General features: G+C 38.0%; 1 protein-coding gene across 4 annotated transcripts; it reads left to right on the top strand.

Annotated features, from left to right (window-relative positions):
- Positions 1-2,905: 2,905 nt before the first annotated feature.
- Positions 2,906-9,415, top strand: LOC115729441 (dihydrolipoyllysine-residue succinyltransferase component of 2-oxoglutarate dehydrogenase complex 1, mitochondrial-like). Of its 4 annotated transcripts, none has more exons than XM_048275825.1 (14): positions 2,906-3,097; positions 3,259-3,331; positions 3,438-3,570; positions 3,657-3,684; positions 4,209-4,276; positions 5,682-5,756; positions 5,859-5,914; positions 6,066-6,110; positions 6,220-6,495; positions 6,585-6,679; positions 7,453-7,543; positions 7,645-7,755; positions 8,465-8,659; positions 8,835-9,415. In XM_048275825.1, exons 2-14 carry the CDS (start codon positions 3,272-3,274, stop codon positions 9,024-9,026), a joined length of 1,425 nt encoding a protein of 474 aa, XP_048131782.1. In that variant the 5' UTR covers positions 2,906-3,097; positions 3,259-3,271; the 3' UTR covers positions 9,027-9,415. The 4 variants fall into 4 exon arrangements, with proteins under 4 accessions (XP_048131782.1, XP_030515883.1, XP_030515884.1 ...); XM_030660023.2 differs by having other exon boundaries at positions 2,906-3,150; XM_030660024.2 differs by having other exon boundaries at positions 2,906-3,150; positions 3,256-3,331.
- Positions 9,416-12,697: the final 3,282 nt, after the last annotated feature.

The raw sequence follows: 12,697 nt of genomic DNA, 5'->3' as shown, positions 1-12,697 counted from the left end.
TAACCATACAAGTGGACCAATCAAATGAGGATAAGTAGCCAGCCTAGAAATATAAGATAACTAGCTTAAACAAGTGGACCAATGGGAAGCAAGCTCATTAGTGAAACTTGAAAAAGAAGTTACAAAAATTCAAGATGTAATAAATACATTTCATATTAGAAACTTGCGGAAGAAGCTAGAAAACTACTATAAATAGAGGCAAGGTCTCATTAAATTCCCATAGCCAACCATTATCTCTTCCTTTTTCTCTCTTCTCACGTGCTCTCCCTCTCCCTTTCCTTTCTCACGCCATCTGCCCCTCCCTTATGCCATTTCCCTCTCATGCCTAGCCCTCTCATTTCTCACGTGTTCTTACTTGTTCGGCTACGATCTCACTCGTCCCTTGTGTGTTCTCGGGTAATTCTACGTCGAAAAAGGTAGGGGATTTCTAGTTTTGAAATAGGGGTGTTAAGTTAATGCCTCTTGAAGAGGATGCATGGTTATTCCTTTATGCATTAGATGAAATGCATGTCAGAACGTGTGTATGAACTTACTAAAGGAAGATTAAGAAACAACTCATTCTTGTGTGTATCGGTACTTGTTGCACGCGGTATATGAATTTTCTTAAAATGTGTGATGGCATGATAATCTTAATAAAAAATAATTAAGAGATTATGCGTATGCAAGTACGTGATTGGCATTAAAAAACAATGATTGCCTACATTAGCTCAAAAAGCTATCGGGTAGGGGTCGGGGGTAAACGATGTAATTTAAAGTGGCTGTCGCTTGCGACAACGGAATTGAGTGCCGTCATCCGCTAAAGTTTACTTGAGGCGATGGCGTAGACATCATTTATCAAGTGATTGAACTAATGTGCCTCCAATACATAAAGTGACGACATTGCTTGGTATCAAAAGTCCTGTTACAACCTTAGGAAAAAGGATGCCCAAGAAAGTGAAAAGAAAAGAATGTATATTGCTTTTATTGAATTATGATTAGTGAAAGGTTCGGGAAATGAAAACCCGAAAGTAAAAAGAAAAGTTATGGCATTCATTAAAGGGTATCTTTGTTACTATAATTAATGTCGTGCTTGATGAATTTGAGTAATGAATCACATAATAGTTTAGTGGTTCATGACGTCGGATGTTATAACTTCTACTCTATCTTGGAACTAATACTTTTTCTTATTGGACTATGTGCTCATCCTTCATTTTTCAGGAAACTAATGATTTCACCATGATCTCCTCTGTTCGGCTAGCCTAACCATATGCATATGTACATCGTGACGTTGAGGGAGTGGAGCTTTGTGATGTGGGTGTGGAGTCGTGTGATAGCCGAGAGAGTATGAGAGTAAGTAACCTCTTTTGAATTTTGTTTGCAAAAGAGTGAACAGAAGGTCGTACAAGGTGTACATACGTGATATAAGATATAATGATATGTGTGTGTCTATATATAATGATGACGTCGGATTATTTGTATTTATGTATATCTTGAAAGTTGCAACATCTGCTATTACCACACAAACCCACCTATGCGTTTCCGTGATAGTTCTCAATTTGGTAAACAAGTGGTATCTAATTGGGTAAACTAACGGGTTGATCCCGAAGTCGTTACACGCTAGCCCAAGCGAGAACGGTCGATGCAAACTAGGTGAGGGCAACCCTTGCCAAGGGCTAGGTAAGGCGGCCCTTGCTTGAGACCGACAACCTTCAACAACCATTGCTGGGCTCATCGATGGTCAGGCAGAAGGAAGAAGGGAAGAAAAGAGAAAAAAACATAAAGAAAAATAGAAGAAAAGGATGAAAAGCGAAAATAAAATAAATAAATAAATAATTCGAAAATAACATTAAAATATTATTATTTTTTGTTCACGTCAATATCGATAGTGCCATGTAAGAAGGTCGCGTCCATATTAGCAATTTTTTGCCGAAATTGACCGGATGAACTCATTTGGAAAAACTTTTCGACAAAAAAAAAGGCTCAATTGGCAAAACCTTAAAAGGTTGAGGACTTGATTGACCAAATTAAATGTTTATGATTGAATTGGCAAACCCGAAAAGGTTTAGGACTCGATTGACCAACTTAAATATTATGATTGAATTGGTAGAACTGCAATAGGTTTAGAACTTTTTGGACCAAGAAAACAAGTTACGTGATCCATGAACTTCCAATGCTATGAGTATTGACATACTATTCACGCTAATGTCTCCCAGTAGCCGATTCTCTCTCTTCGGATCACTTGCTTTCTCAGTTTAATGTTTCTCTCCCGGATTTCTATTGAATCAATAAGGATAAACACTGGTATTTGTCTTAGGCGGCACAAACATAAAAAAGTTATGCTTAGTCATGGTGCCAAATGCCTATCAAGAGCAAACGACGAATCATATGTCCCCACTAAAGAGCCAAAACACACTCTTTACGTAAACCAATTACGTTACGCTTCAAATAAAAAAATGAACTGATTACATTCTTGATTGGATTCATCGTTCATAACGTAATTTGGTCAATTCTACTCAAAAGAGTATCAGCATATCCCGTCTTTATTTCTTTTTCTTTTGTGTTTTTTCAATTCAAAGGAACCCCAAGCCCATTTGACAAGAAAATTTCCGTCTTAACTTGACAAATAAATAAGACGGAATGATCGGATAACTCCTATAGCATCATCATAGGAGTTCCGTCATCGTCGTCGAACATATGTTGGATTTGAACCATGATCATTTTTCGTTTGAGCGACCTGGTCTTGGCTGAACTATACCTACGGTACAAATGAAATGAGGGTGATTTATGTCTTGGCTTTTGTCTGAATCATCATCGAAACGTAAAGGTTAAGGGGCAGACCCGTAATTGCGCATTGAGACCGCAGCTCGGTTGGCTTATATTCGCACGACTCCTTTTATTCCCTTTTTATCTCATTTTTCTTCCTAATTTGAAAGTCAGCTTCCTGAAAAGCTTCTGCACGTTAATCTAGCCAATTTCGCTTGCTACGTGCTTTCCTCTCGAAAAACCTAGAGAGGACACAGGAATTCCTCAAGCACAGCCGCTCATCTCCGATCGGCCACGAGACTGCGAATCAGAGAAGAAAGAGTTGAGCGCCCCGAATCGCGGGTCTTTCTCAGCAGTGGGTCTCGGTGAAGCTTGATTGAGAGAGAGGAAGACATAGGTGTTGGATTGGTGCGAGATCACGAGCTGATGCTTTGATTGTTTGTTTTCTGTTCATTTATGTTGTTGGGTCGTTTGTTGTCTGAACATTTTGTTCTGGGTTCGTTCGTGTTTCAGCAGAAAGATCGAGTTCATGATGTTGGGTGTCGTGAGGCGAAGGTTAGCTTCTGGAGGAGGCTCATCATCAGCTTCGGTAATGGAGTCTTTAGAGCTCTCGATTTCAGTTCTCGTTGTGTTGCATGGGCTGGCGATCCTTGGCGGCGAATTCCTTATTGGCCGTACTCTGTTCATGTTCACAGAGTTTAGGACAGTCGCTGCTGAAATCCAGATCCGCAGCGTCGGGGCGAAGGATTGCTTCAGTTGGGGATGAACGAGTGGTTCTTTTTCAAGGATGCGGACCTGTCCGCAACTTTTGCCACGTCGCTATGAGGAGTATTCACTTTGAGCTTAGCCATTTGTCTGTGTTTTGTGAAATAGGATTTTATATTTGTTGATGTGAACTTTTTCTGTTCCGACAGGATGTTCAGTGGGTTCGAGGTCAATGAGGTCAGTGACGTTATTCATCTTGTAAAATTCTTGAAGTATTTGTTGTTGAGTTTTCTGCTGGTGCTGTAATTGTTGCAATCTGTGACAGAGCAATGCAACTAAAATTTGCACTGAGGATGAAAATCCATTCCGTATTGCCGCGAGTTTTTCTGTTGTCTATTCTGTTTATTTAGGAGCTCTTTTCCTTGCCTTTGTTATTTTGGGTGGGGGCGATGGTTTGTTAGAGTTGTTAACAGGATATATGCTTTGATTTATATGCTATTTGGGGTAAAGTTGTGGCTTCAGATTTGGCTTTCGGTTCGTATTTTATTGAATTTTCACTCCAGAAATATCTCGTGATATTGACGGTTTGATTCCTGGGGAACTTTTTATCTGCGGGCTCGGGAGAGCACCTGAAACAGCTCCCTTTACAGTCCATTTGTTCCCTGAGAAATTTTTCTCCCTCAGCCCTCCCAAGGGCAGGGCACCGATCCCCTGTTTTATACTGTGAAGCGTCTTGAACAGATGACTTGCTTGATGCACAGGGTAGTTGCTTTCAATAACCCAGCAGTGGAAATCTTACCGCAATGGAGGTTGTTTTCCACGGAAAGTGGTGCGATGTCCAAATCCTTTTTATGTTATTCTTCATGTCCTTTTGCATAAGTCGTGTGTAAAAAATATAGCTCTTCAATTTTCCTGAAGCCATTATGATAGCATTTCTGAAATTGTCTTTTGACAAGTTGAAGTAAATTGAATTTTGTTCAGCAATTGATAAGGAGGACTTGGAGAACAACTTTGTCCGTTCTAGCTTTCGTAGTTTTCACATGCTGCATGAGAAGAGTTTACAACCAGGATATTGAAGAATCTGCTTAGTTCCTTTCAAAAGCTATATGAATTAAGTGAAAGACCTCTTTCTCCAAGAATGGTATAGCAATTAGTGTTTTGTAGATCATATGATAGGCATGTCATTGTTTATGTGCCCCGAACAGTTTTAGGATATTCATAAATCTATATTGGTACTTGAGGGCCTTTTTTGAGGGTTTTTGCTTGTTTTGTGTGTTAAGAAATTTGTTAAAGCATGTTATGTAGGATGACGAGTCCCACGGTAGTGAGCCAAATCAAATGTGGATATGAAGAGAAATTCCAATGACTTATAATCCAAAATAAATACTTGAGGCATCGCACCCAAAGCTATAACACTAAGGGTTTCTTAAGTATCAAACCTAAGAGAGGAATTGCATCACATACCCCAAAGCAAATACTTGCAAAATTAAAAAATTAACCAGCTCTATTGAAATGAAAGAATTGCAACTGTATTTATAGATTTTAAAAGTTCTACTCCTACATGAAATAGGAAACCTCTGAATAAGAAACACAATTCAAATAGAAAACATATTATCCTAATAATACAACTATATAAGGAAACTTAGAAAAATAATAATACTCAAATTCCATCGAAACCTTTACTAAATAAACATGAAGAAGAATCTTGACCTTTTACGACTCTTATTTGAGTTGTAAAATCCATCTTCACCAACAGTTGGTAGAAACATAAATGTTGGAATAGATATCTTTTTGCATGATTTTGTTAGCTGCATCAGCATGTCCAATTTCAATGCTTGATTGATTATCATTTAAAATAGGCAGTGAGTTTCTAATTTTTAGTTAGTGAATCTGGATAGTAAGACGTTTTAGCAGAGAGGGCCTGTCTTTTTGCAGTTTTCTTATGGCTCGTTATAATTCATGTATTTCCTGGAGTTTCAGTCCAAGCATTTTTCTGCATGGTTACGCGATGTTTAGGAACAGTTGGATTATGTTATAGTGTATCCTTCATCTTACAGTTCCAAGTGCAGAGCTGTGAAATAATGGCTAAATTTACTGTGTTCTATGTGTCTTTTGACTTGATGAATATTGGATAATTCATATTTGGTGTAAGATTTAATCATCTTTGATCTTTTACTGGTGTTGATTGAAAGAGTTTTCCTGATTGGTGCCTATTGCGTGTTTCTTTAATGAAGGTGATTTGGTTGATGCTGTTGTGCCCTTTATGGGAGAATCAATCACTGATGGCACTCTAGCAAAATTCTTGAAGAGTATGTTTTCTATGTTTGTCTATCAGTTCTTCTGCTGTTCTAAAATATTCCTGCCTCTGTTTCTTTCTCCATCTTTTTTATATGTCTGACTTTTTGAGACAGATCCTGGTGATAGGGTTGAAGTGGATGAACCCATTGCTCAAATTGAAACAGATAAGGTCTGCTTAATATAACCTAAAGATTTGGTCGGAGCATATTTTGGTGTTGCTATTTGATTCCCTATGTGTGTACTAATGCCTATTTTTCAGTTTGGTCTAGTCATACAAAATTATATATTTACTTTCCACTGTCATGCATTTTATCACTCAGGTGACAATTGATGTTGCCAGTCCAGAAGCAGGTGTCATCCAGAAGGTGAATCTGGCAGTGCTTCTCCTTTTAGCTAATTCTTTTTCTTCAAATGTTTGGGGAATATTTCTTATTCTTATTTCTCAGTTTGGTTTTTCTGTCGGGTGAGTGATAGTTTGTGGCCAAGGAAGGCGAAACTGTGGAACCAGGAACAAAGATCGCCGTGATTTCCCAGTCTGGTGAAGGTGCTACGCACGTGGCTCCATCTGAGAGTGCAGGGGAGAAAGCTACTCCTCCACCTCGTCCTGCTGAAAAGGTTGAGGAGAAGCAAAAGCCCAAAGCGGAACCTGCTCCAGTGGCTGAAAAGCCGAAAGCAAGTCTTCCACCACCGCCTCCTGCCAAGCGGTCTGCAACAGAACCACAGCTTCCTCCTAAGGAAAGAGAAAGACGTGTAGGTCTTCCAGGATTCATATTCGTCCTCCAAAGTTCTTCCACTTTAATATTCTAGCTTTTAACTTGGTGTGAGCCCTGCAAATGCAGATTCCCATGACAAGGCTTCGTAAGCGGGTCGCAGCAAGATTGAAGGACTCTCAGAATACATTTGCTTTGCTGACAACATTCAATGAAGTTGATATGTAAGCTCATTCTCCTTGAAAGACCTTACTGGATGTCCATCAAACCATCTATCATTCTCAGATTGCTTGTCTTCATTCGAAAGAGGGAAGATAATTCACCCAGTTTTACATAATTTACAGATCGAGATGGTTTGAATATTTATTATCTCATAGGGTAGACAGACTGGAAGAAGTTGAACTTGATTTATCTGAGTTTTTCAAAACAACCCCTCTTCCTGATGGCTCCTATTATAGCTTACCTTTTCACAACTTCCAGATCCTTAATTCCCTTATATTTTTGCTATGGCATTTCATATGCAAAAAGAATCATACTTTCTTCAAGCTCTCCACTGAGGTTTCAGGCATAGATTTCTGATGTTCCTTACTTTTGTCCGATTTGCCTTCTCTGACATGTTGAAAAGGTCTATGCTGGAAAAATATTGCTGAAATTGACTTGAAAATTGTGACTCTGAGAGAAGAATACAATTTACAAACTTTGACAATGATGGGGATGCTTAACTATCTCCATCAGTGTCAACTTTTTTTCCCTCTTACTGAACGACAGTTCGGCTTGGATTTTGCCGATAAAATGTTTTACCAGAATAGCAGATTCTAGTCTGTATCTGAACTTAGAGTTTTTGTGCTCACATGGTTTTGCCGGAGGACAGTTGATCCTCAGAAATTGGAAGCATCCAGCATTGGTCTCTAACCCATGCTTTCAATCATATTGCAGTTGTTGCACGTTCTTAGGTGCTTTATTTATATTTATTTTCTTTTTTGGTTGCTTATTTTAGGACAAACTTGATGAAGCTCCGGTCGGATTACAAGGATGCCTTTTTGGAAAAACATGGAGTCAAGCTTGGACTTATGTCAGGATTTGTGAAAGTATGCTTTGCCTGCAATTGTTCAGAAGTGGAATGGATTGCAGACATACATATATATCCTAGTTTATTCATTTGCTTGATAGCTTGTCACTTACATTTCAGGCTGCTGTTAGTGGGCTCCAAAATCAACCCATTATAAATGCAGTTATTGATGGGGATGACATCATCTACAGGGATTATGTAGATATCAGTATAGCTGTTGGTACTCCAAAGGTTTGACTTTTGTCTCCTTCAAATAATACGCCAACTCTCCTTATTAGAATATGCATGAAGTTTTGCTTTTATGTATTTCAATACTAGTTTGGTGTTTGTAAGTTCTTTTTTTTGGAGATTCTTCACATTTCCTTTCATGAAAATTTATTTTAGTCGAATGTAAGAGTATGGTGATTCCTTAATTTCTGATAATTCAGTAAAAAGCGAATTTTATGTAATGGGCTAAATAGGATGTAAAGCTTCATAAAATTTTAACGTTGTGGTTTACCGTTCCTCACTGTGTTGAAAGAGGATTTTTTATATGCTTATCACCAGCTTATTGTTCAAACCTGTCTATTAGACCACAGCACACACTCATGTTGATGTTTCGTAACCTTATTATAGTTTTTCTGCTGATATTTTTATTAAGTTGTTGAAAATAACCTGGGTGGAGATCAATGATTTAGAGCGAGGATTCTCGGTCTTTAATTTTGATGCCTCTGTCATTCAATGATTTTAGTCATGAGAGGTGCTAAATTCCGCAGTTTTTGAGCATCAGTAGCCCTTTTCCCCCTAAAAACCAATTCATATCCCTTCATCCCTAGAAAGCGACCAAGTAGCCACATAATTTTCCAATCCGTTTTATAATTTTCTCTCAGCCTTCTGATCATCAGGTAGAGAGGGTTTAATGAGAGATTGTTGGTTGAGGTTAATTCCTTTTTGTCCACAGGGTCTGGTTGTTCCAGTAATTCGCGATGCTGAGAAGATGAATTTTGCTGATGTCGAGAAAGCAATCAACACTCTTGCAAAGAAGGCAAATGATGGTTCCATCTCAATTGATGAAATGGCAGGAGGTACTTTTACAATATCTAATGGTGGTGTCTATGGGAGCCTTTTGAGTACTCCTATCATCAACCCGCCTCAGGTTTGCCACCTTACTGACTCATGCTGAAATTCTGCAATGAAACATTTTCCCTCCAATTTTTATGACTCAGTTTGCACATTGATGGGTGGATGTCTGGGAGTGTAATTTCCTCCTTTTTACATGTAGTGTTCTGGTATTTTGTTGAGATCTAACATAAATTTTCCCTTTGGGATAGTCTGCAATATTGGGAATGCACTCCATAGTGAGCCGTCCAATGGTTGTTGGTGGAAATGTCGTCCCCAGGCCAATGATGTACATCGCTCTAACTTATGACCATAGACTGATAGATGGGAGAGAGGCTGTCTTTTTCTTGCGCCGTATCAAAGACGTTGTGGAGGACCCTCGAAGGCTACTTCTTGATATATGAGGAATGACAGCAACTGCTCTTTCCATTCTGCGGTTTTCTCTGTTATACCTGGAAATGAATACCGTTCAAAGCTACGAATAAGAGCCGAATTCGTGATACTGTGTTATTATTTAGGATATTCTTTTGACTACTGCTCCTTCGACGGGTCCTTTTAGTTGCGGCTGTTGCAGATTGCCGTTGAAATGAGATTTTATTGGAAGACTAGATTGTAGTCTTATTTCGAGGGATCCAGTTGCATGATGTTATATGGCCATGCGTGCTCAGATAAGCTTTCTATGCCAGTGAAGACTAGGAGCAGTCTTCATTCTTATGCTGAATTACATTCCTATGCTGTTATCATGTGATTGTCGGAGCATGTATCAATAATTCATGCTTGCCTTTCGGTGCGAGAATCATGCGCCCCTTCTGATGATGCTAGCTATGTTTGTTCAATACAAGAACTTAGTTCAGAGTACATGTTTCAAAGAGAATGGTGAGATGTTGTCACGACTTAGCTGAGAGGAAAATGGAAACCACTTCTTCAGTTGTGTCTTTGCATGTCTTGTCTCTATTGATACTCAAGCCAGTTGAACTTGGAATTGTTTCGGTAAGTAAACTGTATATTTATACATAGGTAGTTGGGTCTTGCTCTTCTGGACCCATTCCACCTTGTTTTTAGAATATGTAGTTGCCATAGTATCACCATGTCGGCTAAATTGACTTTTTAGCTGAAGAATGGATTCAGGAGGACTCGTATTGCACCATTAGAGTTTGATTTTGAGCTCTAGATAGCTCTGGAGGGAATCACCCTAGAGGGATCTCACTGTTCTTGGGCTCTAAAGTGGTGGATTTTGAGCCTTATCGTTAAAATCCGGGGTGATTTCGTGGACCTTATTGCACAGATCAATGCTTCAAATGTATGCCTTCAATTATGAGAGATTCATGGGCAATTAGCTCAGCACGATGGTGATGTCATGTCACTGTCAGTATCGTCCGCGGGCGAGAAATAAGTGCATCATGCGCGGAAGGCCATGACCAACCCGAATAGCATGGTTTGGGGTTGATCACGAGCAACTTTTTTTTCCTTTTTCAAAGTGGTGTTTCTATAATCTGCTGAGAAGTCATTCCTCGAGAGGTTGAGAAGTGATCAGAGTATCGTACGCTCCAATCATTTCGGAAGCGCTTTAAACTTCTTGAGACTCTCGTGACTTTTTTGTAAGAAGTAAGAAAAAAAGGAAAATGGTACAATTGCTCGCTGAATCATGACCTAATGTGTAATGTGATTTTTGAACTTTCAGTTTGTTCAATGTGGTTTTTGAATTTTAGTCAAATATGTAATGTCGCCCCTGAAGTTTCAAATTATTCAACGTGATCTTTGGACTTTTAGTACGTATTTAATTTTAGTCTTTAAATTATATGAAAATGTTCAATAGGGATAGTTTTGAACATTTTTCATATAGCTCAAAGACTAAATTAAATATGCGTGAAAAGTTCGGATACCATATTACTTATTGAGGTAAAGTTCATGGATTTGATTGAACGGATCAAATATTGCACAGTGGGTTAGTGACCATCAATATCATTAACCCTAAAAAAAAAAAAATGTACGAGATTGAAACGGAGAAAAGATTGTCCTCTCGGGAGATCATAGAAGCTACCTTTCAAAGGTTCCTTTTCTCTTGTCAATGCACAATTGTCTAAGCAAAACCCATTGGAAGCGGAAGCAATGTGCCGTTATAAAATATTTTATGATCCAACGGTGCTCAACCAATTTCAGCAACAAACATTGGGGCACTCTCATACAGGTTGTCACATGATCTTAGAAAATTAAGGATAATGACACAAATGGTCCATGAAGTTTTGTTCAATATGCAATGTCGTACCTAAATTATTAACCTGTTCAATGTCGTCCCCGAGATTTGGCCCAAATGTATTCCCTTAACTTTTAAACATATTAGTATAGTAAATGAGCACACTGACCAAATTAAAAGTTTAGGTACGACAGTACATATTCGGTCAAAACCCGAGGATCATACTTGTCATATTAAAAGATCATGAACCACATTGTATGTTAGAATGAAGCTTATGGGCCATTTGTGCTATTATTAGGAAATCAATTATCAAAACCATGCCAAGGAACTTCTACCGACAATGTTTAATTATCACAAACATCATCTAGTTGATTTTAACTATGATGAAGTCAATTCTGCGATTCACTGATTGGATTCATCATATGTATTCATAAGAAATTTTTTTAATGACTATAATTCACCTCATCATGATATTGTGAAATATGACAGGTACTTATAAAGACATCGATAGTTTGTGGTGAGTTTACCATGATTAGGAGTTATAATATGAGTGTAACTATATTTATAACCAATTAGGATAATAAATACACGTTCGATGGAATCTTTTTTTTGTTTTTACCATTTTGGAGAACTAAGCAAATTGTCCTCTTCAATTTTTCATGCCGGGTGCTTGAACGAGTGCTCAAAGCAAAATTCTGAAATAAACCGAGATAGGAAAGTAGCAATTTATTGACCGTTACCTAATAAAAGTGCTATTAAATCGATGAAGGATAGGTACTGCTTTGACACCAGTTGATGAAAAAGGGAAGTGCTAACAAGATAAACTGAGAGAATCGTCGAAACGGGAGGAAAATCCGATAGCAAGAAAGGGGAAAGACCGCAGAGAAAGAGGAAAAAGAGACAAAAGGCCAAATTTTGGCCAGAGTGAAGAAACGTTAAGGCAATATTCGATAGTCAAATGATCGTCTAACCTTATGAAACAATTGTTTTGGGACTAGTTTTAGGCAACCGATCTGAAGTTAGAATGGAAAAGTAAATCTAACTAAGGGTGTGTTTGTTTTGCAAAATACTCCACGCTGAATGAAAACACTTTCTGAAAAATCACTTTTCAAGAAAATATTTAGTTTTCTTTGTTTGGTTTGGTGAAATGTGATCGAAAATGTTTTCCGGTGTTTGCATTTTATTTGAAAAATGATTTGAATTTAATGACTTCGCAAAAAAAAAAAGTTAAATTTTTAAATAATTCTATTCAGTTATTTAATTTTTATTTCCAATTATTTTTAATTATTTTTTTTTCTGTTTTCTTCTTCTTGGTCGGTGGACGGCCAAAGGCGAGGGATGAGCTCGCCCGAGGCCGATGAACTCAAATTTCGCCGAAGGTTAGTGAGTTGCGGCAAGCTCGACCTCGCCCGATCTCGCGAGGAACGAGCTCGCGGGAATCCGGCAAGGCTCTAGCTAGTTGGAAATGGCGAGCCGGAGCCTTGCCGGTCGGTGCCTGTGGCCGAGGAAATGAAAAAAATAAAAATAAAAATAAAAATAAAAACCAAATATTACAATATTGAAAAATTCAAATATTAAAAGAAAAAGGAAATAAAAAAAAAATCCATGTTCTATATTTATATTTCAAAGAACGAGGTTGATCTCCTTGCTTCTCTCATGATACAATCCCATGCTAGATTTACAGATTATACCCGAGTTATACACCCCAAAAAATATGTACTAGTAAATCGCCCTTATTATCGATTGGAAGGATAAAATCCTTTTAAGAATTATTAAAATATTGAAATCTTAAAATATTAAAAAAATAAAATATTAAAAATTGAAGAGGGATGATTTCGAAACGTTTTTTCACCTCTCGATTTGAGGAATTCATTTTCTTGA

This window comes from Rhodamnia argentea, chromosome 3 (genome assembly GCF_020921035.1).
Source record: "Rhodamnia argentea isolate NSW1041297 chromosome 3, ASM2092103v1, whole genome shotgun sequence".
In the NCBI taxonomy this organism is placed as follows: Eukaryota; Viridiplantae; Streptophyta; class Magnoliopsida; order Myrtales; family Myrtaceae; genus Rhodamnia; species Rhodamnia argentea.
This window is presented reverse-complemented; position numbering and strand designations above follow the sequence as displayed.